The sequence below is a fragment of the Gadus chalcogrammus genome, chromosome 14 (genome assembly GCF_026213295.1).
Source record: "Gadus chalcogrammus isolate NIFS_2021 chromosome 14, NIFS_Gcha_1.0, whole genome shotgun sequence".
Taxonomy (NCBI): Eukaryota; Metazoa; Chordata; class Actinopteri; order Gadiformes; family Gadidae; genus Gadus; species Gadus chalcogrammus.
In genome coordinates this window covers 12205710-12232720 of record NC_079425.1, presented here as the reverse complement: position 1 = coordinate 12232720, position 27011 = coordinate 12205710, and the positions used below count along the sequence as shown (strand labels likewise).

General features: G+C 41.8%; 2 protein-coding genes and 1 long non-coding RNA gene across 7 annotated transcripts in view; all 3 read right to left on the bottom strand.

Moving 5' to 3' along the window:
- rbm26 (RNA binding motif protein 26) overlaps nucleotides 1-5283 on the bottom strand; it is a 19346-nt gene extending 14063 nt beyond the window's left edge. Inside the window, exons 1-4 of the mRNA XM_056608082.1 lie at nucleotides 4330-5283; nucleotides 3318-3436; nucleotides 2020-2150; nucleotides 1665-1753 (exon numbers count right to left, since the gene is read on the bottom strand). Of these exons, the coding sequence (XP_056464057.1) occupies nucleotides 1665-1753; nucleotides 2020-2150; nucleotides 3318-3436; nucleotides 4330-4388 (398 nt within the window). The 5' untranslated portion in view covers nucleotides 4389-5283. The remainder of the gene's footprint in view (nucleotides 1-1664; nucleotides 1754-2019; nucleotides 2151-3317; nucleotides 3437-4329) is intronic.
- A 1143-nt stretch (nucleotides 5284-6426) lies between these two features.
- Nucleotides 6427-12808, bottom strand: LOC130404073 (uncharacterized). Of its 5 annotated transcripts, none has more exons than XR_008904173.1 (8): nucleotides 12582-12808; nucleotides 9055-12441; nucleotides 8712-8813; nucleotides 8290-8412; nucleotides 8050-8135; nucleotides 7881-7959; nucleotides 7696-7774; nucleotides 6427-7137 (listed from the first exon to the last, which is right to left on the bottom strand). It is a non-coding gene; the product is annotated as an uncharacterized LOC130404073 (long non-coding RNA). The 5 variants fall into 5 exon arrangements; XR_008904169.1 differs by having other exon boundaries at nucleotides 7696-7807; nucleotides 12582-12807; XR_008904170.1 differs by having other exon boundaries at nucleotides 7696-7807; nucleotides 8050-8130; nucleotides 12582-12807.
- Nucleotides 12809-14037: 1229 nt separating this feature from the next.
- On the bottom strand, nucleotides 14038-26913 carry vps35 (VPS35 retromer complex component). The gene is made up of 17 exons (XM_056607521.1): nucleotides 26761-26913; nucleotides 25545-25640; nucleotides 24911-25007; nucleotides 24412-24535; nucleotides 23535-23717; nucleotides 21959-22178; nucleotides 21063-21146; nucleotides 20297-20406; nucleotides 20061-20157; nucleotides 19819-19967; nucleotides 19056-19263; nucleotides 18611-18766; nucleotides 17621-17743; nucleotides 17305-17484; nucleotides 16864-17103; nucleotides 15493-15636; nucleotides 14038-15305 (listed from the first exon to the last, which is right to left on the bottom strand). The coding sequence occupies exons 1-17, from the start codon at nucleotides 26761-26763 to the stop codon at nucleotides 15126-15128; spliced, it is 2394 nt and encodes a 797-aa protein (XP_056463496.1). The 5' UTR covers nucleotides 26764-26913; the 3' UTR covers nucleotides 14038-15125.
- Between the last annotated feature and the right edge of the window lie 98 nt (nucleotides 26914-27011).

Genomic DNA, 27011 nt, shown 5'->3' with positions numbered 1-27011 from the left:
CGCAGCGTCACGCTCTAAGAAGGAAAGGCGACAATGGTTGTTATAACGACTATATCAGGGGGAAACAGTGGCTTCCCGGGCCGAAACCTCAGGTTCTGGTTCGATGAAAACAGATTTAAATAAGCGTTCATATCCTTCCCCTTCACGCACAGATGTTAGCAGAGCTGTCGCGGTTAACAATGTTGGCCTGTGCTATTGAACGGGGGCTCTTGGGTGCAAATGTATTACAATTGCTTCATTTTGTAGCCCAAGCTCTTATGTAACTGAATTAACCCAGATTCTATTATTAAGCGATTAATATGTTCTAGGGCTGATGCGATTAGTTGTCATAAGCGTTATTTTCACTATCTTTGATTTCTAGTATTGGTTCTGGGGGTCTCTGCACATCAAATTAGGACTGGGATTATGTTATTCTAGATTAAATAAATAAACATTGCCTTGGAAACTCTAACGTGGATTACACAGGGGCCTCTTCGCAGTGATGATGGTCGTTTACATTTACTCGCAGTTTGCTTGTTAATTGGGCGGTTAATTGGGCGGAATGGCAATATTGCAGTTGTCGTGATGTCCCTAAATGTGAGATTTAAATTAAAACTCTAAACTAAAGGTTAGAAAGAAGGTTTCTTAAAGCAGAAAAAGTGATGGCTGTGAATGACAAGCAGATGTCCTGATCAATAGATAATGGGAAGGTTTTATAAGGATTAAGTTAAGACTCATTAGGAGGAAAGTGTACCAGATGGACCAGAAGTTAAGCGCTAGATGGTTTCATCATCAGGTGGATATGTTTTATAAGGACATTTAGTTAGGCGTGTTAATCATAAGGTTGGTGTGATCTACAACGATACTGATTGAAGCGCCATGTGGTTTGATCTCTAGCGACATCTCACCTCGACTCCGCTCCGAGAGCGGGTACGCGAGTGGTCTCGCTCTCGTCCTCGTTCCCTCTCTCGGTCTCTCTCTCTGTCCCGCATGCGGTCCTTGCTCCAGCTGCGGCTGCGACTACGGCTGCGTGCGCGACGGCGGTTGTAGCGGTCCCGGTACGAGTCTCTCCGTTGTGGCTGTCGTTCATACTCCCTCTTCCTGGGCCGCTCGTCCCTCTTCCCTCGGTCATCCACTCTCCTGACAATCACCAAGTACACTCCCTGTGAGCCACCCTCAAATAAGGCTCTACCAGCTTATCATCATTGATTGATAAATGGATATTGTCTTATTTACCATCTACTATTTAGTCACCTAGCAGATGTTATCATTATTAAACTGGGACTGCAGACAAAGGCAATTGAAAGTTTCAATTTGAAAAAAGAAAACGATCTGGTTATGTACAGAGATGTGACTGATCACTGATGAGGTTCACATTTATCACTATTTAACTACGTTTAACATGATTGTCCCACGTCACACAGCCTCCAGGTCAACATCAGGTGGACCCCATCCCCCCCATCCAAGAGCGACAGCTTGCAGGAGCCAAAGTGCAGCTGGCAGTGTAGAGGTACCTCAAGACTCTATCAGGGACCTGGTTCCTCGTCTGGAGTTCCTCACGTTTATCTTCTGGCACCCTTAGGGCCCTGATTGATTTAATACAGCACTGGTTAGAAACAAACATTCACCTGAATTAACCTTTAAAACTGTGCACTGTGCACAGACTGACAGACACAGACACACACCTGCCATCTCTGCCATAGCGGGAGCTAGACTGTGGAGGACTGTGGTTCACCCTTCGAGAGAACTTGTCTCGATCGTCCTCGCGGCTCGACTAGAAAGAGAGAATATAAAAAGTATAAACACAAAGGATACAGACCGCTAGAAGTTGGGTTAGATATAGACTACTAGTTATCGTGTAAGATTAAGGCTAGTAATTATCCTGTTAAAGTTGCGTAGTTATCTAGGAATATTGTATATTGGACAGCAAAATAAAAGATTGAGATGGAGAACAAAAACACATCTAATACGTATCTAATAATTTCATAGACTTTGCCATTATTTTATACTCTGTGAGATATCCTGTTGAATACAAATCACCTCTTCTTTTTTGACTTCATCCTTCTCTAGTTTTGGGTTGACCTTGTTCACCGGCGCTTGCTGTTCTGAGGGAGGGAGGTAGCTTCTGTTGCTCACTGCTTCAAACAGCTTATCCACAAAGATCTGGGTCTCTGGATAAACACAGGGAAACCAAATTGCAAACAAGCATCAGCAACCACATCTTTCCAAATTTGTACAAGTAATACACATCATTGCTTCCCACAGACCAGGTAGCAATGTGTGGTGAAGATATCTTGACTGGGGGGGGGTTGGATGATGAGCCCTGACGGGGGCGACGGGGACGGGGGTTGGACGTCGCGATTGCTCAAGTAACAATGTAAATATTATACTAAAAATAATAATAGTCCTTCGACTGATCAGACCAACGATCGCTTTGAGCGCAGAATCGCTTCCCTGCCGTCATTGTGTTAAACCAGCTAATAGCACGCAAGGGGGACTCCAGTAAAAGGGGATCGGAAACAGAAAGAAATTTATTGCTCCTCTCCAGCCCCTGCTGCAGAGCGAATTCAAATCGCCGGCAGAACGGGCTGGGGCTACCCAGTCCAACACTGTAATCCATCTAAACTATAACCACATTTCACATTAATCGCATTGCTTGCTGCGTTACCAACGTTGTCCATGCTGACTTAGGGTGCGGGATGTTTAATATCAATAAGGTTGAGTTCATGAGGCTAACATTATATTTTCTGAGTCAACAATAATTTTGGGCAGGTGTGTTCGAGGAAAGTGTGTCATACTAAACATTGGTAAACTCCAGACGTCTTCACTGTGCCAAATATCCCGCTGCTTCGGGTTTTCCTTTGTAGGCGCGTTGAGAGTAGGAGCGGTCGAATACGCTGTCAGTGTGTGTGCATGTATCAGTTATACGCGGGTTGATCCAATAAGTTGTAGTGTACCCGCGCACCATTGGCATGTATGCGTGCGTGTCTCTGTGTGCGTGTGTGAACGAGAATGACAGGGAGAGAGTGCTATGCAAAGATTAATGAACGGAACGATATTTATATTTCAAAATCGCATAAAATATATAAATAAATAAAATCAGAATCAATTTGTGACGCTCATTGTTGATTCTGTGGCGCTGCGCCACATATTGGTCTATGTATGGGAAACAATGCAAAGTAATAAAGCGCTTTTTAAGTTCCGAAGTACTTAATATAATACTCAGAGACAGTACCATCAACTGGCAGGGTTAGGGTTTAATTCCCCCTGGGACCACCCATGTCAAGAATGTATGCATGTATAGCTGTGCATTTATGAGTCGTTTGGAGGTAAATTACCTTTCTGCAGGAACACATCCAGCTGGTCGATGCAGAGGGCTTTCAACTCTTTCTCGGTCTTGTCCTTCTTCACCAGAGCCACCACATACTTTGCTAGTGCAGAGGGGTCAGCATCACAGCTGGAATATTCAAGTCAATGTTTAGTAAATAGTAGGCCAGGAGTGAAGTGGTTAGGATGTATCCAATCTGAAAGGTCTTGGGTTCAATCCTAAATGCTCCTTAATAACCAGTCTCTGTATTCACTGTGTAACCCCTATCTGCTCCTATTGATCAGTCTCAGTATTCACTGTTGAACCCCTACCTTCTCCTTGATGACCAGTCTGTATTTAATATCTCATCCCTGCCTGCTCCTTGATGACCTGTCTCTGTATTCAATGTCTAACCTGCTCCTTGATGACCCATCTCGGTCTAACCCCTATAAGCTCATTAATGACCTGCATCATAATCCGCTGCAAGTAGCATTGATGAAAAGCTTCTGCTGCTTGAGTAAATGCAAAAAAAAGTAAACAGGTCTGTAGTTGATCCCCGTTAGAGTCGCATTACACCTGAATTACAATAGGTCTTCCTGACAGTATTTGTATATATTTTCCCTTCAGCATTCATTTTATGTATTTTATTTGTATTTCTATTGTATCTTTGAGTAGAGCAGCTGCGAAATAAACTACTCCCCTCGGGATTATTAAGTTAACTTAATACGGTGAATCAATGTGTTCAACATAAGCATCGCTGGCACATAGACTTTAATGAAGGCAGATGTACCAGAAGATGAACTATATGTTAACTTTAAGTAACCTCATGGCGCTATGGTGACATAAATACGATTAGATGAGCACATATACCTTTGAATGACTTACAAGTCAACATAACCTCCACCAATGGATAACAATGTGTTGATCATAAGCCTCGCAGGCACGTCACTGACATAAACACAAGCTTAGATAGCATGACTTACTTGGAAAACTTTAACAAGTAATAGGTATTAAATAGAGATAAGATAAGGTTAGAGACTTACATGGGCTCTAAGGTTTTCGAAAGCCAATTTTTCAAGGCATCGAGGTTTTCGATGATCATCTTTGAGTCAAAATCCGGAGGCCAGGGTTCACTTCAGATGGTGAAATCAGAAAGCAGCCACGTTTGGCAATTAAAATGTGTGTTTGGGGAGACAGTCAGCCAAATGCTAGCTTAGCCTAGCTTAGTTTAGCCTAGCCTAGCGTTGTGAAAGGCCACAGCGAGGCTAGTTGTGGGTTATTTAAACACACATGAATACACAGAAACAGTCTGCTTGGTCTCAAAAGCAAAGCTAGTGAGCCCACTGAAGGTTCAATGTTCAATGTGTATAATGGCCGGGTTTATAATAACCATAAGTATATTTATAAGTGTAGTTATATTGCTCTCCTCTCAGACCAGCGTGCCGTCTATTTACTACCGCCTTGTAATCTCGTCGGAGAGTCTCGCGAGAACGGAAAGGTTCCAGAATCGCTGCACCGTCATCATACAAAACTTTGGTGATGACATTAATCATAAAAATAAACAATGGAAATTTGACATATACATTTAAAATGATAACATATATTTCTTATACATGAGAACACGAAATGAATACAAATTCATACAGCCCAAGACATAAATGTATCCCCTAAGGCTCTGTGGATAGTGGGGAATAATATTTAAAAACAATATCCCGAGTTTGAGATCTCAATCATGGGATATTGCCCCCCCCAATCTAATCGCGCCATTTTAGGAGATTCACGTTTCGCATATGTATTTATGGTGCGTTCACATCGCTGGAAATAATGGGGAAAATATTTTCGCAACGTCGGTAAGTTCGCGTGAACGACACCTCGATCATGACGCTGTTATGATTCTACTTCCTTTCGGCAACTCCGGCCAGTTTTGGTTATTTAGGCCCATTCACTCTCCTGGTGATAACGAGAAGGCTCGCCTATAATGTCTCGCTGCGGCTTGTGGACATCCAACGTCCAAGTGCTGTCACGTGATTCCACTTGCCACCCCCACTGACGTCACTGGCTAATGAATGAAACAACCTTATTGTGATTGCAAAAACATGCGTTTGTGAAATTAGTTTTTGATGGGTCCACTCCTTAAGCAAGGGGTGTTTCTAGGTTCCATAAAAATCCGGGGCTTAGCCCAGACGGAAAATGAAAATGCCAAAATTATTTCTATGCTTTATTTTGCATGAACATTTCTTCATAATGCTTCACCTAAATAAACAAAATGCGCAGTTTATTATAGCTTAAAATAGCTACCTGACTGCTGTGCTGCTTATCCCCAAATGTCTAAAGTTCCATTCAAGTTATTTCAGAGTAAAATTACAAGTGAGACTGACTTTACACACACACACACACACACACACACACACACACACACACACACACACACACACACACACACACACACACACACACACACCTGACTGGGGATGGGATAGGTTAATTCACTTGAGGTGGTAAAAAGGTTATGTTTTTAAACTGTTTATTCTCTTGCCATAAGGACTATCTAGACTAGGCTAGTACTTATAAATAATTATAAATATTTTTACTTTTATTTTTTTAACCCAAAAATTATATTCGGGGCTAATTAAACACAGGGTCTGTGATTAGGATGTCTGGGTTCAGGGTCTGCGTTCAGGGCCTAATCGACCAGGTAAACACACGTCCTGCCGTCCTCAGAGCTCCAGGAAACCAAGTTCCAGGTGGTTAATATTTAGCTCAGACGTCGTTCACTCAATACATTCATGATCCAAAAACTGACCACAGCTGACCTCAGATCTGGTGAACTGGGCTTTTATTTCTTTCACTTCATATGTTTCGACCAATCCTGTTGCTGGAGGCAGAGTTATTTGCAGACAAACTAGACCAGCCCATGAACATTTTAAAATGTAAATACACAGACATTCCTGTATAATTAAGGTGTATGACAGCTCCCTCTGCTGGACAACAGTCTCACACCAAACTACATTTTCCGTTTGAACCAACGTAGCTATAGTAGGCCTACATTGATGCGAGACGGGTTGGTGGATTGAACGTGTTGTAGCAGAGAATGCCCTGCGGGGCAGTATGTACATTGTTAAATACATGAATAGGCTTGAACTTAGTAGTAATATGGAGGTTTCATATTTTTACAAAATGGATTATGTGAACATTGCTGAATAACAATCATGTATATTAAATGTATTGCAGGGGTTTAGCTTGACATTAACCAAGTTAAAGGACAATTAAATGAACCGCACCAAACATGTAGAAGTCAATGTGGGATTTTAATATATAAACAAAAACACTTGACAGAAGTTTAATACAAATTTTTTAAAGGAAAGCAGAGGAAAACATTTTCCCAAATTAATCTTTTCAAAATGTCACCACCATTCCGAAAGCAAGTGAAGAGGTTTGTGTAAAAGCAGTCCTCCCTGACCAGCTCTGTCCCTGACACTAAACCCTGACTCTCAACCCTAACGCTAAACCCTCTGAGGGCAGGAAGACGCGCCTTCAGTGTAAAAGGTTTGAACCACAGAGAAGGAAGAAAAGAGGAAGCAGTAGAGAGTAGTGAAGTAGTGAGGTTAGTGACAGACGTGAGGGAAAGGCGTGTGGAAGCACACGGTTACATGTGGGGTCAAGAAGATCATTCCCACTGGAGGTCATTGATCCATCAGCCTCAGACAGCTGAGCTCAGCGGTCTTCTGGAGGACGAGGCTCAGATGAACTGAGGAGACGGGACCAGCAGGATGTCAGGATCAGGGCGGGTTTAGCTCAGGTGTGTCTACCCCCGACCAAACAGGATCAGGTGAGGTTCAGCTCAGGTGTGTCTACCCGGATCAAACAAGGACATTGATTAGGTTCAATATTCAAAAGATGCAACATTATCTGAACCAAAGATAAGTCATTAAGGAGCAGGCAGGCTTTAGGGCGCCTTGCTCAAGGACGCATCACTGTATTCTGAGGACTTGAACCCGGCACCATTGGTTTGAGAGTTGAACCCCCAACCCCCTACCTAGTCAGATAATGCAAACTTATGAGGAATCCTTGATGGTAGAGTCCTGGTGGTCCTCAGGATTTGCCTTCCAGATGTACAGCTTCTCCATCAGTCCTCCAGATTCCTGGTCTGGTTACAAACGTAATTCGTCTCTAATGTAAGGTAACAAACACAGTAGTAGTTGGGCTCTAATGTAAGGTAACAGACACAGTAGTAGTTTGTCTCTAATGTAAGGTAACAAACACAGGAGTAGTTGGGCTCTAATGGCGCGTAAATAAGTAGCGGCTGTAGTTTGTCTGGTAAACAACCACAATAGTATGCCGTAACTTGTACTGGACAAACTAATCCTGCGTCACAACAAGTCCACTCTGTTTATTTTAGGCAAACTTACGAGGATCCTGGTTGGTGGAGTGATGTCGTCCTCCAGAGTCTTGGCTCCTCCATCAGCTCTCCTCAGCCAGAGTCCTGGTCTGGAACAAATAGCGCGAGTCTGGCCCTAAAGTCTGGTAACAAACATGTATTTTGTCTTAGTTTTAAGCCCTTTATTTCCAGTTTGTTTGGTTAATACAAACTTACAATCCTTGTTGGTAGAGTGATGGTCATCCTCCAGATTCACGGCTCCCCCACCAGCTCGCCTCCGCTCCAGAAACACGTTCTAGTAAGAAAACACAGCGGTAGTTGGTTAACGCATGTCAAAGTAAAAGCTGTATTTTAGGTTTAAAGTTGTACATAAATACAAACTTACGAGGAATCCTTGTTGGTCGATTCGATTCCTAGTCGTCCTCCAGCGTCTCAGCTCCTCCAGCAGCTCTCCTCAGACAGAGTCCTGGTCTGGAACAAACAGCGGAAGTCTTGCTTCAACATGTGGTAAAACAGATGTAGTCGTCTGGTATATATGGTACAAACGCCGGTAGTTTGTGGTAGCAGTATTCTACGAGAAGTGGCAGTGAGTGTGTTGATCACTTCAGAGTCAAGTTCCATCTACCCCACGACAGACGTCCTTCACCAGGCAGGGCCTCCACCAGCTCCTCCACAAGGCAGGGCCTTCAGCACGGCTCCTCCAACAGCACGGCTCCTCCATCAGCTCCTTCAGCCATGGATTCCTGGTCTGGTTACAAACACACTTGGTCTCAGCAGTAAATCACCTGGGGACGCAACACACCCCACCTCCTGCATCTGAGGTTCACTTGCAGGAGGTGGGGACAAATTTAAACACTTAAATTAGACAACGTCTGCAGATTGTCGTAGCAGCACTAGTAACATTAATGGCTCATATGACTCTTGCATAACCCCCGTATGAATTAACTAAAATCACAGCTTGGCACAGATTTAAAGTCATAAGATGATCAAAACCAGACCTAAACTACTGTGGATTTCAGTGTTTCAGATGAGCTTGGTGATGGTTACCCTCTGGTCCGGTGCTGCAGGCCCCTGGTCTCCAGCCTCAGTCTCCGGTCCACCCTGGCACCACAAGCCTCCGGTCCCCAGCCTCTCAGCCTCCCCTTTCAGCTACAGCAGCAGGTTTATATCAGCATTTGCCCAACAATAAACTTATTTGACTCATTCAAAACCGAGTTACACAATTAATTTAACTATTTTTTCTTAACTCAAGGCCAGAAAAGACTTGAGACCAGACATGAGCATCCCGTTTTTGGGAATGAAGACGGAGCAGTCCACAAGTTTAAAGAAGTGGTTCAGGCCATGCATTGAAACTGACCTGAGAAGACTCTACTCATCACAAAGCACTGACCTGTTCTGGAGGACTTCTGACAGGAGTTGGAGGTCTGGCGCTGGGTGAGGAGGTGGAGGTCTTGCTCTGGGTGAGGAGGCAGACACCTTGGGACAATCTACATGTTACCTTTTTAACCTTGTACAGTTCTAGAGTATCTTCTACTGTAACATGTGGGAATGACGGCCATTATTTTAGCTTTGAAATTATCCAGTTGGTAACTCTGCACCAAAGTCATTGTTTAACGTCATTCCATTGGGTAGGGTTTAACTTCTGTGGCAATTAATGACAGCAGATATTTAGAACGTACAAAAGCTGAAGTAACAAAGAACACTAAGCAGTATCGATATTAAATCAAATATACTCAGCCATATTCAGGTGCTGGGTTCCGTTGAAGAAATGTCAAATTATCTTCTACCATGAAATGAAATGAAATGAGCCTTCCCTGATGTCAAAAATGGGCACGCAAGTAGAACGCTGTTTTGTACGCAGTGAGAGTCCCGCAACGTCATCATGGTTAAAAGTACGGCGCAACCAACGGAAATTATCAACATATTGTACGACGTACGTCTCAGCATGTATTTGATATAAAATTTTAGTTGTTTAAGATAGGGAGGTTTCTTATGGTTGTCAAGACTACAACGTTCTATGCTAACCATTGGGACTAAATCAAGTGACCGCACTCAGAACCTTCCACGGCGGGAAGCACAAACCGTCCGACTGGAATCCGAACATTCCGGCCGGAACCAACCAAAGAAAAAACCGAACCAGCGCCTCACCTTGAGCTGAACGGAGGAAGATCCTGAAGTCCAGCGATGGTCTTCATTAAAACACAGCCAACAGACTTACCTTGAGGAGATCTGTTTGTTGCTGTTGGTCATTAATACTATTCAGTGTACCTTTACATTATTATGCACCCAGTGTGTAAAAGTTATATCACTCAAAACCATACGAAGAACCAAACTACCATGTACGTCCCACAACAACTTTAAACCTAAAATCCGGGAATCATTCAATACAAAACCGTGTCTACTTTTTACAATTATCTAGATTATTCAGGGTACAAACCATACAGGGCAAATCTAAACGTTGAGCTCACAGAGAGCCGACCATAGCCCTGCAACGTCACCCTGACCGCCTCATCACCAACAGCAAATCAGGCCAGCCAGCCAACACATGTACAGCTCCAGTGGGAAGTGGGCATCTGAGTGAAAGGACTGCCCATAATAAAAAGAAACCCAATTCCTGAACTATCCAACCATCTTAAGGATTTACAGACTTGACATTCCATTGTGTTCTAAGGACCTTAGTCTGCTCCCTCGTTACTTATAAAACTATACATCTCCATCACTAGAGTGTTGCATCCTACTCATGGGGGTGTGGTCTGAGTGAGCAGAGATCCATGCTGGGATACAGTGCTGTCTGAAGTCTTCAGTTCCATAGACACGCCCCTCAGGAGAAACCAAGTGTTTGAGAATCTGTCGTGACATCAGTTACATGAGCTGGAATATCCTACAAGATGGCGCCAGGATTCTCAGAGGAGAAAGGCCAAGAGGAAGATGTGTGGGTTCTTCCTCGCAGCCAGTAGAACACAACAACGGTCTTCATCAGAGTACCATGGAACACTTTGAAACATTCTCCTCTTTACACCTTGAAGCCCCAGTGAAGGTTTCCTTACCTCCTCAGCTGAAGAGCACAACTTCAGTTCGAAGAGCGCACCAGCTTGAGTTCCCGGATTGGTTCTGATTTAAGGGAACCAATCGTATAGCTAGTCCTGTCCGAAACAATTACAGTTCAGCATGAGAAGATGTGCAACTGAGAGCAAGACAAGATCCAGAGGGCTCTCCATCAATCCAACCAGGTAGGAAGAGCCGTCTCATTACAGGTCTGAAGGTCATCTTGAATATCCATTTAGGTCCCTTTCCAACGTCAGACTCTCCTTGTGGAATTCCTTTTGGTGTCCATCCTCCATTGATCCTGATTGGTGTAGTCCTAGTTTGAAGTCACTGATCTGAACACGCCGCTTGCATCCTTTTACACTTGAGTTGGATACACTCCTTCCTGCCCAGTGTGTTGGATCTCGCTCCGGAGCATCGCTCAGGGCTCTTCATGTCTACTGGAGGCCCTGAAGTAAACGTGTGGCCGTCCATCAGGTATGATTTAGTTGACCATTCCAATATCCCAAGCCAATCACACAGACCCCCGTATGAACATTATCACTGTCAAAGCAAGCCGGACACACACACACACACACAGAACCCAGGACAGGCACGTAGAACCCCATGCCAGGTGTGAGTGAGAGACACACACACACACACACACACACACAGTAGAACCCTACCGATGCTCAAAAATCTTCCATCTCATGTCAAACCCAAACACACACACACTCACCACTGAGCCATAAATAGCCAAACAATCATGCAGGGTAAAAACCTCATAGCAAATAACATTCCATCACCCCCCCCCAGCTCTCCTGCCAGGGCACCCATAACAGAACAACCAATGTCTCCAGAGACGTAAATTATTAACATTCTTCAGTGGCGTCCCACATTGGTGATGGATTATGCTTGGCGTCTCCAAAATGTGTCCCAGAAGTCACGTCTTTGTAGTCCACTGTTTTCCTGAATGAGGGGCCTTCACAGATGCAAACGGTGCAGCTTTAGTCAGCCTGAGGACAGGAAGAAGGTCATCTGTTCAGTGTGGCTCTTGAGGAGCAGGATCCATATGGGGATGGCCCCAAATAAGACCTTCTTGGAAATGAAACTGTTCCTGAGGAGTCACGATGCCTGGAGGGGACTGTTGAATGTGTTCCATGGTTCTCTGTGTCAGACTGAAGTTGTGTTTTAGTCGTTGAGATGAGGAGCCCCTTCATCTCCCCCTGGTGTTTCTCCTTCTGAATCCCTGTCTCCATCTTTAAGAACATTCCAGTCCACGTAACTGACGTCACGACAGTTTCTCAAACACTCGGTTTCCCCTGAGGGGGCATGTCTACAGACCTGTAGACTTCAGACAGCTCTGTATCCCAGCATGCACCTCTGCTCACTCAGACCACATCCTCATCAGTAAAGCAACACTCAAGTGATGAAGATGCAGAGCTCAGGAGAGTAGAATGAAAGAAGACTGAAGATATCAGAACCCAACCCATTACTCCAGCTTACAACAATAACTTGGAGCCTGTAACCATTTTAACAAATCATTAAAACCAGCATAAAGCAAACACCCATGAACCAATAAAACATCCTTGCTACTCAGATCAACCTTCAGGTAACAGGTTAACTCACCAGGAAGCCAAAATACATCAATGTGCCCAAGAGTAATGAGAAATTAATGACTTACATTTTGCAGTTATGCTTCATGGTTAAGTTGGGATACTCACAGAACTGCAGTTAAATATCCATGATAGACCTTTGAAGGAAGGAACAGTTTACTCATGGTCCAAATTTCAAAAGAGGGTTAAACAACCACAATCCCCGATTGCCTTCACACATTATCAGTGATTTATATTCAACATACAAGTCACGTCAGTTGTGCACCATTCTACTCACATCAGGTTCAGTTGAGATGCTCCTCTTTACTTCAAAAAGTCTTTAACCTGTGAAACTGGAATGTTAAATAAGTCACAACAGACTTCAGCAAAACAGTACACAAACAAATGTACTGTCCGGTTCCCTTTTAAGTGAAACGCACCAGATGCAACCAATTAACTAATTAAGAAAACCACCTGGCAGGCGAGCTGCGGCAGGTAAGCTTATTATTAAAACTCAATGCAGGTTCGGCACCCTGTGGTCTTCTTGGTAACAGTGAGAGGCTATTTCAGCTCTGTCTTTGATCTTAAATGATCTCCCTCATTTTAATGAGGGAGGTCATGAGTCTGATTTGACAGATTTAGATTCAAATTTCAAAACGAAAGAAGTCTTCATTCAATTCACCTTACTGTGTGCGCGAGTGTGTGTGTGTGTGTGTGTGTGTGTGTGTGTGTGTGTGTGTGTGTGTGTGTGTGTGTGTGTGTGTGTGTGTGAGAGTGAGAAGGAAGCTTTCATCAAAGAGACCAGAGAGACTCATTCACTAGTTAAACTGGATCGCCTACCACCACACACACACACACACACACACACCCACACACACACACACACACAATACAGACACACACCATACAGACAAATGCACATAAGATCTCTCCCCACTCCCTCACCTTGTTATAAAATGTGCTTTGTAAACCTTTGCTGCATAAAAAACGTGCTTCACTTTTTCCAGATTTAGCTCGAGCTTTGCTATTTTTGATTTAGCAAATAATTCAAATTTATTGGAAAAAGAGGCATGGAAATTGCAGTGCATTTGGAGGGGTAAATTAGGTAACGGGCGAGATAAATCAGGAACAGGTGAAGCACGGTTTCCAGCATCAAAAGTATACAAAAAGGCCCACAACAGTGACACATCAGCACATTCCCTTTCAGACTATCATAGCAGGTGAAACCAAAATACCACCTGGGAGAAGGCCTACCCTCTGGCAGCAATGGCTCAACTAAAAACGAATTATTCCCTTGATGTATTCTTAAGAAATGTCACAGGAGGTTAATGCACCAGCAGCTTTGAATAATCGTACTTTGTGGCCCCTAATATACCTTTTAATTTGACCAGGTAAGCCTCTGGTGGAGGCTATGGTCTCTTCTAAGTGGTCGTGTCTGAGGGCTCTCTAGAGAAGTTTGTAGCACCCTAGGTCCATCGTAGAAGCTGGGACCATGCTGTGGAAATAACCCAAGATAAAACCCTGTAATCTCATTCATCCCAAGCAGGCCACAGCGTGAACATTGATTTGGGTGGGGACATGGACACCAAGACTTCTACTTGGCATACAATTGAAAAGTATGGGGAAACAATGGCTCATCAAAAGGTATGCATGAAATAGCAGAAATAAAATATGTAGAATATGAATGAGCAAAGGTTGCATCATAACAATTCAGTTCAAAAGTCAATAAAGTTACCCAATATACTAGATACAAAAAAAAGATTAAGACATGAAGGGTTAGAATTTGTTTATTTGTTCAAATGTTATTGACTTATTTAGGATTTACAAGTAGGTTATACATACAATAAACATTTGAGATGGGATTCAGACGTTTATGTGATAATGATGAAGCATAAGCTCTCTGATGAAACCAAATAGACCACAAAAAACAAACACTAATTTAAGTTAAGCTTTGTGGAATGTGAAAGTTGCAAAAATACGAGACACAGCTCAAATAATGGGCTATTTGGCATATTTTCTGATACATTTGTCGAAGATTAGCAGTGCCCATTCTACTGAGAATAGTTTCTGAAGAGTTAGGCTGTGTGTGCTTTTTAGGGATAGTGTCACCGGACTATGTAATACAAACTCATATTGATAACCTCAGGTCAGGAATCCAAGTGTCTCAGCCGTGACCTAGCTTGTTTTATTTTTCACGGGGGGAAATACATAGGAGCTTTGTCGTACAAACATGGTTTAATTTCTGACAAATGACATCCCTGAAGATATAAGTTAGTTACAGAATCAATTAAAGAAGCTGACAAAAAGCTTGACTTTTCATATTCATTATTTGGCAGATAATGTTTTCTTATTATGTTCACGTGAATTGCTGGAATCCATTATGCACACCGACAAGAACAAACATTACATTTCTTTTATATGGCAGATAAATCACATCAGTCAACAAAGTGGGATGGGAGCTAATAAAGTGTGCATGCCAGGCTGAGTCATTATTGTTCACCATAATGCAATGGAGATTATTCCAAATCATTTTTGAAAAAGTGGTCATAAAACAAGAGTACACTGCAAAGAAAAAATATATATAAGGTCATAAAAATGTAAATGCAGAGTAACAGTGTTTTGACACGGCAGAAGGACAGTTGCCGGACTCTGTGGGGTCACCATCCCCTGCCTGGTTTTATATATGGTGCTGCAGCATCAAACTATATGTTTTTCTGTTAAGATACCCCTGACATTTTGGATGACTAACCTGGTATATACCATTAACCTAACCTGGTCATCATTAAGAGATTGTTTCGTAATATATTTGTTTATCTTATCATGATACCTCCACCCAATGCCTTTAGAGGACCAGGCCCTCATAGGCAGGGCCCTCAGACTGAGGAGACTCTTTCTGTAAGCGAAGATGCTCCAGGGTGTTGTGGAAGTGCTTATTGATCTGCTCAGTCTCCTCACTTGTTTCCAGACCAGGCAAGTCTTCTCGGATCTTCTGGATCAGCTGGTTCAATACCTGAACCGTGACCTGCACAAGGTGGTATATGGAAAGCAAGGGTGGCATATGTGACATTTTCTAATTCTTAAAAGATCCATCAATTAATCCTTAAAGTAAAGGCCAAGTGTGGGTATCTCTCTGCTTCATTTTGACTACTGTTGGCCAAAACTGCATGAAAACAAAATTTATTCTGAAAAAACAATCTATTGTTTCTTACCGCATCATTCTCCCGCTCATAGAAGCAGATGTATCTGTTAAGGATTTCAATGAACAGCTGGACCTGCAGTGACGGGTCCATGCACTGGTTTGCAATTTTTAGGGCTTTCTTCAGACACTCCATCACTCGCTTCCCATCACGGATCTGAAACAAGATCATTGGATTTTACTGAAACCATCTTGGCAACTACTGAAATATCCAAATTGACTAAAAAAGATCTATAATGTTTTATATCTACAATAAACAAATAGTGTCAGTTTGATTTAATATAAGAATAGACTGCTAAACTTTGAGTCTGTTAAGTAAAATCCATATTTCAATTGGTTGTGGGGAAAGAAAGGATCTGACAGAGATGCTGATCTCTGACAGAGATGCTGATCTCTGACAGAGATGTGACTACCAATGCCTTGATCGTAGACACACTAGACAGCAAAGCCTGCACTTTTTGCGGAAAGAGCGCCCGACACAATTGATATGAAGGTGTCAATTACCGTTTTTCTCGATTGTATACACACAAAAAATGGAAGTATGCACACAATTCTGAAAACTCGAAGCTCATATATCAACTAAAAGACTCTAGAATGCTAAAATCTAAGCACAATTCCACTATTTTCACATTTTTGCTAAACTCTAAGCACAAATCACATCATTTAGCACACTCGGTTCACACTGGCCTTCAAAACGCAACAACTAATTACCAATAAGTCTAACTCACTTCTCACCTATTCAAACTCAACTGGCAAAACACTTCACTCATGTGTCAGAGCATAAAAGAGGACTCGTGAGCTCTACTGTGTTGTAGATATTAGGGCTGGGGAGAATAATCGATTCTTCGATGCATCGCGATTCTCGCTAGAACGATTCTGTCTCGATGCAGATAAATTAATGGTTGGGTATGGAATTCTCTTTTTTGGCAATTTTTGCAAAATTACTTGTAATCCTTATCATAACTCACTCACAGCCACTGAGTTAGAAGTACTGACATGACAATTAAATAAGTCAATCATCTGTGGAACGGGCAGGGCTCGAAAATCTCCAGCCATGATTTCCAGACCCACCGAGTGGCATTGGACAGTAAGTACGTCAATCAAACGGTCGTACTGCACTCCCCCTCCCCCGCTCCCGCTCCCCGCGCGACCCCTTCGTGCACGTACTCAAAGCTCGTGACCCAGAGCAAGCTTCTGTTTGTTGTTATCCTGCGGTAGCTACTGGAGCTAGCTAACTAGCTAATGGCTCGCTCTCGCGCATCTTTAATGGTGGGTCCCGTTTCCTGTGAGACGTTTTACGCCCGATTGGGATTCCGTTTACAGCACATGCACACAGATCAATGTGACAACCTCTATTCCTGAGAAACGCTGTTCATCATCTCACCTCTTCTCCGTTCTTTTCTGTGCTCCGGCCAGACCAGAAGAGATGGGCGCAGACACTGACTGCACGGCACTGGTCGGGTTTCTTTAGCAGCTTAGAGGCAGCCAGTGCACACTGGGTCCTCAGAGGCTCATGATTCTCCTCACTGAAGCAGCGGGTGTGCTCAAAGGTTCCGATGATGAGCATGATGGCTGCGAGCTGGGCCTTTGAGTCGCTGATCTCATCCTCGTACAGAGAGAAGGCCTGGTTTAGGGGACGGATGGAATTGAAGCAAAGAGAAAATAAGCATTTTGTTAAGCTGATGGGGGAGATACATTGTTCTTTACCAGAGCACAACTGAGTTCTTTTATCACAGCGTAGGCAGATCAGAGCGATCAGGAAGACAACCCGATGCGTGATACAGTGTCTCAAACTCAAAACAAGCGAACGTCAAATATTTTTTACCTGTGACATAAATTCATAGGCTACAGTTTCGTGGTTCTCAAAGGCGATCTCTCCTGCTGCTAGCGCCCCCTGGAGGAAAAGCCGGAGGGGAAGCTCCGCAAGCTCTGCCTTGATGAGAGCACTAATGGTCTGGTGGGCGAAGGAGAAGATCTTCTGACACTTCTTCTCCCACTTGTCATCCTGAACAGAAGTTTAGATAGGAAGAAGAACTTTAACATGGCTCACGTTATACCAGATACATTGGTCTACTGTTGGAATAGATGGAACATTTGAAACATTTGTTTTCAATGATGCAAGGAGAATTGCATTGTTGTACCCAAGAAGAATTCTCTTTGTATCTGAAGGCCAGCTGGTAGGCAGCAAACACCAGCGGAGGGAGAGTGTATCGAATCCTTTGGTTTCCGCCTGCGCCAAAATGCTTCCTGGCTGTATTCAATATCTGATCAAAACAGAAATGTAACACAATTAATAGAAACATCATTATCATTTTATTTAATGAACTCTTTAATGGGAATGTAAAATGACCACCGCCACCACCTCCACTTGAATGTTAGAATGAGTGACCAGGGTAATGTAACATTAGACTTGAGAAGTGATGATTTAAGGTGAATCGGCATCATGTATTCAACGAGTCGAGGGGCTTTTCCAACTTGGTTGCTCCTCTAGCCATTACTTTTTCCCTTGATATATTTAAATCGTTGTCTTGTTGTAATTTCAACTGTCAGTCAACAAAACGCGCATCGGTCCGATTTATCCATTAGGATTTAAGAACACATAACTGATGGTTACAACAACGTTCCAAAATTAAGCCATTTTGATTGGCAATTTAAACAATTATTGTGAATAACACTTTGACTGCTGCTGATTGATCATTACCCAATAGAGGTTGTGTCACAGTGAAAAACACTCAATATGCATGTGGCTCCATTCCACTCTCTCTGAGCTAAAGAGTGAAATAGAGCCACATGTGTGTGTTCTTCACTGTAAACCAGCTTCAAGTATTACGGTAATCATCAAGTCGTAGCAGCAGCAGTCAAGTGTAATTCATTAAAAATGTTCAACCTTAAGGGATTCGCGAACCATCATACAGGCTGAACTGCAGCACCTGATCAGAACGGGCTACTGGCCAGCCCTGATCCATGACACCACTAATGCTACCACTAATATCACACTCAGAATAAAGAAATCACACTTTAAGAGATGTTTTAAATTAAAAAAAATAAGATTATGACTCTTAATTGATGATTAGAAGGACAGTAAGAACGCAAAAACGGACAGCTAACTCATTATTATGAAGCATGCTAACCAGGTACTGCTGGTCGGGGTCGTCTGAATGCAGCAGGTGAATGAAACGGCCGACCAGACTCTGCTCCTCAGCAAAGTCCTCTGCGTCCGGGTCCTCGGCAGGCTGGTCTGGCTGGTCTTGAATCAGTGTGGACACGAGACTAAGGATGGCGTCCACCTGGGGGGATGATTGGAAACGAGGATATGAGACTTCAGGGAGACCAAAATGTATTGCATCTTTTATAGATGATTTTTACTGAATTGGAAGTGATTGGCACCGCCAAAGGATATTTGAATGGGTTGAAATAACTTTGTCACTCATCAGCTTCAATTGCAACATTTTTGCTATTAGTTGTAACCGCAAGATGATAGATTTTCGTCAGATTTTACTGAACGATAGCTGAACAATGAGCATTTCCCTTCATGATTGTGGAGTGTATTTGATGGCGGCTCTGTATGGAACTCACCTGCTCCTGCGCTACGATGGTAGTGTTGTAGTCCAAGGTGTTGGTCAGGACGTAGCAGCTCATGGTTTTGCGTGACTCAAAGTCAAAGTACTCAAAGAGAGGTGGGAAATACTTGAGCTTCAGAACCGTAAGGATGTTGTTGTAGGTATCCACTGGTATCTTGAGCAGCCTGGTCAGCTCCTTGGACACGGCACTACTGGTTGCGATGCTGAACAAGCAAAAGAAAGGAGATATTAGTCAATGTTATGTATTAGCTTAAGATATGAGTAAAGGATACACAGTTGACGATAATATCAACCTTTGTGCTTGGAGAAACTAACTAAGTTTAAGTGAAAAAACATAATACATTTGTTTTTGTATACCTTTACTTGCTTATGTACCTTTATACGTTAAATATTGTCCAATACATTTCAGATTACTTCAATTTCACTACACAATTTTTCTCTTTAGCAGGATCTGTGTAAACCAACAGAGTGGTTTGCAGCTGTCAAAATTGCAGACAAGTCATTTTACTCAAGTTTGTTTTTTGCTGATATGCCAAAACGAAGAGGAACAGACTTTTTCAACTTCACACTTAGCATTTCAAGCAATAATGTTGTTTTAACTTGCTGTGCATAAAAAAGGAATCGTGTACAATAATAATTGCAATATACTGTAACTGACTAACTGACAATTAGTAAGTTGTAATAATTAAGATGTACAGTTAGAACCATCCATAATATGAAAAAACAACAAAAAAAAAAAACGATGACAGACAACTTACTGTTCCAAATTGAGCTTGTTAAAGATCTCAACGGTGCTCTCTAGGACTTTGTCCACATAGTCCACACGATCGGGGTAGCACTTCATGGCCAGGTTTATAAGGGACACCTGGAGAGACACTACGTCCTCCGATGGCATATCCTGGCGAGACTAGAGAAAGGGAAATTAGGTTGTAGACAGCTATGAAGGATCCCATGCAGATGTATTTTAAGATAGGTAATATATGACCACCACTATGCATACCTGAATGACGGTGGCCACTTGTTGGGAGAAGATGTCAAACAGTTTGATTTCAGCCGGGATACCGGGGCCATCTTCTCTGTGTGCGAAGAGTGCTAATCTGAGAAGTAGAGCATGTATTAACATTTGAGCGCTCAAAATACAAAATTGCATCTACAAGACAATTTTTCACACACACACACACACACACACACACATATGTTTATTTTGGCTAGGAAACAAATCCAGAGCAAGGCTACCTGTCAATAAGCGCAATGATAATGTTTTTGACATTGACGTGCTGGTGTAATTCAGCACACGAGCGAAGAAACGGGTTGAGTGTCTGAAGATGGAATTCATCTGGGAACACCTGAGAAACACAAGAGATATAGAATTGAACAAGATGCTAATAATACTGCATAAATATACTCTTCTTATATACATGCAGCATGACTGTTTGTTTTTAGGCCATGATTATTCATGCACTATTGTTGCCATTAAGCAGATTTAAGGCCCCGTCCACACGGAGCCGATTTTTTGGTGAAACCGATTTTTTGGTGAAGTATTGTGCGTTTCTGACGACCGTCCTGACGGAGCCGGCGAATCCGGTGCCCGAAACCCCACATTTCTGAAACCACCCTCGGAGGTGGTTTCAAATCTATCCGGACCTATTTAGCGGTTCACTAAGGTCTTGTCTACAGCACATTTATGTTTCTAGGGCAAGGTAAGAGGGACTTGGTGGCCTTCAATGAGACCGATAGGACAAATTTATAACTTGGCTGTGGTTCTGGCAGTACCAAACGTACATACTGCAACATTAATGCACAAATGTCAGAAAAGCAAATCCTTATTGTATTGAGGATGTTAGCAGTAATACATATACCTATTTAAAAAGGTCTTTATTCTGAATCCAGGCTCCACAATGAAAATCACACAAAAAAAGCATGAATAGGTTATATACTATATAATGTGCGATATAGCATACATTCATTGTAAACGTCCATTTGCAGTTGGGGTCACATCTACCTGAATGATGCACTCCATGAGATACTCCTGGGCAAGTGAATCTCTACAGTTTACCACCTGCTCCAGCACACCTGGTAACACAACCTGGAGACAAAGAGTTTAGGAAACGTAGGTTTAATAAAAAAGATTGACATACTGACAGATGCACTATTATTATGTAAAATACCATTATTATTATTAGTGCAATGATACAAATTAAATAACAGATTTCCTTCTATAAACCATGCATTTTGTATGGCATGTCTCCTCTGGAAATCCCCTTCCCAAGGAATTTGTGCCACATTACTCCCATTTTTGATAATCAGCTAGACCGATATAACCCCGCAGCTGTCTCTCCTGGCTTCACAAAATCATCCTTTACCAATATGATTACCGGTAGTTAAATGACGTTGCGCATCACTTTGTGACGTTCTGTTGAGTGTTATGTAGTGTGAGCATGCTCTCGCCATGACTTTAAACCTAACAAGAGCAAATTCTCTTTTGGAATCATGCGTCATGTCAGTACATCATTTGTGAAAGATTGTGGACAAAATAAAGTGAATGGCCAAACAAGTACTTTACAATACAATACAAAATACAATGTCTTCATCAGAAATACCAAAGTGCTGCCGCTTCTGTTTAGTTTTGTGGTGGAGAGAGGCAGAATGGATTAATTACCCAGTCAGGTATGCTCCTTTAATCTGTTGTCAACGATTGACCAGCATGGCTAATGATGGTGCCATCAAGCATCCACTGATTTGTATCCAAAGTGAAGCCTTTGATAGCTGCTGTGTATAGCCTGCTGCAACCTGCCTGAATTTGTTGTGTGGTACAATCCTTTGTGGTAACTAGAGCATAATATGTACTTCAACAAAATTAGTCTGATTTGAGGCACAAATGCCTACGCTGTGACAAACCTGTTTGTACTTGTCCACATTGACTCCTTCCAGCTGGCTGAGGCGAACAAGATTTGTTCCAACCAGGATCCGAAGCTCTTGCCTCTCCTTTTCCCTCTTCTCGCGATCACGGCTGTGGCCCTGGTGCTGCATACGCACCCAAAGCTTGTTCATCTCGGCAAAATTAAGCAGGACAAAGTCGATGGAGTCGTTAATGTCGCCAGTCATCTCTTCAGTCCCTCTGTGGGTAGATGGAGGTGGAGGAGTTAGGGGGGCTACAACAACGAGTTTGTCAAGAACAGAGCACTTAAACCATCTTCCAAATACCACTAGATCTAGAATGTAAAACTGAACATAATTTTTCTGTCTGATTTGCAACATTGCACACAGTCAACAAGTATTTTCTATTGCGCATCGAAGACAGTACTATGTAAATATCTGTCCTTTTTTGACTGCATCTACATTAGGGGTGTAACGGTAAACTGAAGTCACGGTTTGTTTCATACCTCGGTTCAGACAACACGGTTCGGTACGAGTTCGGTACAATGAAGGGAAAAGAAAAAACAAAAATGCAGAAGGCAATTCTTTTATATTGTGCATGTCTCAGGTTGTACCACCTAGTGTCATACAGTCTCTCCCGTGTGCTGGCTGCAACAGCCTTATCTAAGTTACAATAAGTATCAGTTATAAAACTGAAAATGCAGCATGTCTTATTTATGTAAGTGCAAAGTACACAGAATTACAGCCACTTCGAGCCAGTCCCACAATGAGCTTTCCTCAAACGTGCCGTTTCTTTATAGGCTGGTCAAGGTGGATGGTGGGGATGTGGCCGGTGGCCCTGAGTAGCTTGCGGCCACGGTACCTTGAGCTCGTGTTTACAGTGGATGTATCGCAATGGCGAGGCGCACACAGCTTTTGGCTGTGTTCTGAAAATATTCTAGAACACTCCGGGTGCTCCAGTGGGAGTCCTGGAGCTCTATATCTAAATAATATAATATTATACATGGATATCTATATCATACAATATATATTATCACGGCCAAAAGCTGTGTGCACTTCCAGACGATATTATGAATCTAAAACGACTGCGTCGGGTTCTCCGACGACTCTGGTTCTTCCACTTCCACAACAATCTGAGGTAGACTGAACCGCGACATGGAGGAGAGCACCGTGACCTCAGTATCGATTCGGTTCAATACGAATACATGTATCGTTACACCCCTAATCTACATAGTAACTCTACTAAGAATTCTCAAAGTTTAATGATTGTCAATGACAATGCGATTTGTTGCACATCTTCTGTTTTTACCTCAGTTTTAAAAATGAATTTACTTTAGAGGGCTACCTTTGCTTTAAAACAATCAGTACATGGTTTTAAAAAGAGCATTAGAAATACCTCACTGGTACATAATAACTCCCAAAATCTAACTGCTAGTATAATATTTGAAAGGGCACTTATTTTGCAAAGAGCTGCCTGGTTAGATGCTAAACTTAATGACACAAGTATGACATTTTCTTTTAATGGATTATAATGGGTTGTCAACTTTCGACCTGATGGCAAAATATGCAGCATCTAAAAACCATAAAGATTTCATACTCAGGCGGCTCTCCATCATCTGGGAGGATGTTGCGAGTGCACTGCAGTAGGTAGTTCCTGAGGAACAGCCCCCGAAGAGGATGCTGGACACCTCGACACATCTCCACCAGGTCCTTCAAGATGTCCTTTCGGGACTGAGGAAATGAGCGCACATACACCACCCCTACGGTAATCAGGAGGTAGCTGGTGGAGCAAACGAGGAAACGTTGGTTAGTGGTCAAAATCCTTCTCTTGATTGTCTGAATATAAATATATGATAACATTGTTCAGTAAATACAGTTTAATGGCTTGTTATCATTTATAACAACATAATGTTTTCCATTGATATTTTGTGTTCATTTGTGATTACTAAATAAAACACACTGGCCATGGCCTTTTTTCAGTAATAATCGTGAATAAAGGGGATGCCGTCACTCTTTGCTCAGCCACTGCATTTATATTTATATATGTTTTTCCGTTAACATGCGAGTTGTCCACAAAAGGTTTTGATGACAATTTGATTGTTAACCTCAAGACAAATGGTTGGGAACCACTGCAGAAGAATGTGGTTGATAATGGGTACCATCAATGATACGTTTGGCCTCACTTCACCAAGTCGTCGAGTGTTATTAACTTATTTTTCAATCGTGACAAACAAACACTCTATATATATGCATTTTTCTCTGTCAAATTTATTTTCCCTTGCAACGTCTTAGCAAAGTGAAGCAAAACATGTCACTGGTGGCAACCATTATAAAATAAATCTAAGTACACAGATAATGTTATATATAAAGTTTAACAACATTATTCTTCCCTCTAAATCTGCACACTGGTCCTTTAAGTTAGATTGAGGTTAATACAAGACTGTATAGGCCTAGTGAGTAAAAAGAGTACTTACAGCCTAGGAATGATGTTGCCAGCATATTGGACAAGTTCATAAAGGTCAGAAACCTTGCGACCCTTGGCAAACTCGTCGGTCAAATAGACCTCCAAGTAGTGCAGCTCATCAGAGATGGCCATGTCTGCACTCACAATTAAGGCTGAATCGACAAATGAATGTATTGAAACCTAATTTCTACCATTTTAAAACTATGTAAAAATAAAACATACAAATACTTAATTTTTTAAATGTTAAGAGTCCAAATTAGATTCTAGTCACATTTGATTTCATATTACCTCACATTACATAGCCATAAAATCGAATGTGTGTGTGTTAAACATGTTATTTTCTGGGCCTTGCGGTATGAAAACCATACAAAAGACATTCAAAGAAACATCTTAATGCTGTAAAGCAATCGATAATCAAGGATAAGATGTGTAGTGTTGAACGTAAAAACAACAAGATCTCACCAATCAAAACATATTCACATTTCACAATGTACCATTGCAAAGGATACAGAGCTCATAGTAACTCTTGGGGGACAGCATAGAGGTCCTCAATTCTCCAAGCATGTTAGAAGCATGCTTTAGAGCATCCATTAGCTTATTCTTGTCCTTTAGGCATATTCACCATGCAAAGGAGAAACATAAATGTTATATACATATAATGACATCAAATATTATCTTATATCAAAGTGATGGATATCAGAAATATGTAATTAACTTCTAATTTTGTAGTTATTAAGGGTTACCAAGTTGTGCATTAAGCATCAGCTAATTATGTTCCATCAGATCCATTGTGAACTAAAGAAATTTCGATTTTATTCTATTCAATTCCATTTAATGGTTTGTTTTGGACTTTGAGGATGTCTAGCTAACTTTGCATTGATATACTTTTTTGACATGGTCTTGACAAGATTTTTGGTTTGTATGTAGTGATACATCCCTCAATGATATCATATGTTATGGTTATTTAACAGTTTTAGGTCATGTTTACCCTCACATAGTTGGAAATTACCAATATTCAGGTTACAATAATTTTTTTTATTGAGAACATGAGTGGAATAATGTGTCAGAAGGATAAAACACGCGTGTGTCGGAAATTAAGTGTCATCTCCATTCTACAAAAATGAGGAAAGATGTCCGACCTACCAGGCATCGTTTCATCTGAAAGGATTGGACTTTGACTGCCTGCACAGCCTCATCCAGAAGCTTCTCCTGCTCATCCTGGGGAGACTGGGTAGTAGGCTGAAAGATATTGCAGGAATTTAACATGAATAAATGCCATCCCGCATATAACATTTTTAATCATTTTAATGTAATGAAGCCATGAACATAGGACCCCTTTTGAGGTCTTTGTAAGGTAATTGAGCGTGAGGTCTAGCGCATAAATCTTAAATGTCGAAATCGAACATGCTTCTTATTCTAACTGATGGTGGCGGTATTTAGACACATAACCGCAATCCTTGTCGAAAAAGACCTGCTCTTGCAAAATGCGAAGAGTCCTTATCGAATAATTATTATAAATACAATTTCTAAACGGCCATGAGATTATAGTATAGCTTGGCAGAATAAAGTAGCACAGGAATGATTTCATATTAATATTTTCTCGCATGAATTGCCAGGTAAAGGTGGGGACTAGCAGCCCCATTTGTGTAACGGAAGCAAGTACAACTGACCGTATACAATACATAATCGATATACGGTCAGTACTAGGCATATAGAGAGCTATGTTTAAATATGCAATCCCGTCCAAATTTGCTACGAATCAGGGCAGACAGCGAAGAGGATAAAGAAAATGCCCATTTCCTGCTTAGAAACACTATCAAGATGCGGAGGAGGGCGGGTTCTAGACTTGGGACTATATTGTACTTGTTCAAAACGTACACAGATAAGGGTTTTAGCATTTCAGAAAGCACATTAAGGTCGGGTAACCTTGCCTAACTACACATATGGAGAAGTACGTGACACGTCGGGGTAGACAACAAATAACTGCAATAACATATTCCTCTTGACGTGCCATTGCCATTTTGCACAGCAGAGGTTAGCAATTGCTAGCTAAGATTCACTCCACTTCTAATCTTGCAACTGCTATTACAAATGAAAACGGGATATTTTGTTGGGACCGCTTTGTAAACAAATCGAATTGTTGTGACATTTGATACATTAGCTAATAACATGTATAGCAACTTACGGGTTAGCCATTCGCTAACGTTACTTCGGTCACATTAGGCCTTAGCAACACAAATAGTCTTAAAGAGGACGGAATCGGTAGTTAAGATCGACACAAGTTCATGACATGCATAAAGCCAAACGGTGTGAAGGAAATGTATAATGATGTAGTACAACTATATTGTACTGCACTTACCATAATAATTGGACGTGTCAGAGCGGATAGACTGGTGGCCTAGACAGTGTTCCTTGTCATGTGACACAACCCTGGTCCAGAAACTCCGCTTGGCCTAAATAAAATTAAACCACAACGTGTAGAATGATACGTTTGAGTTTTTGAAGATGAGTCCAATCTTTAAAAAAAATATATAAAAAAGTTTTTTAAACATTGAATGTTCACATATGTAAATGTGTAATACTTAAACCAAAGCTATATTAGAACTATGA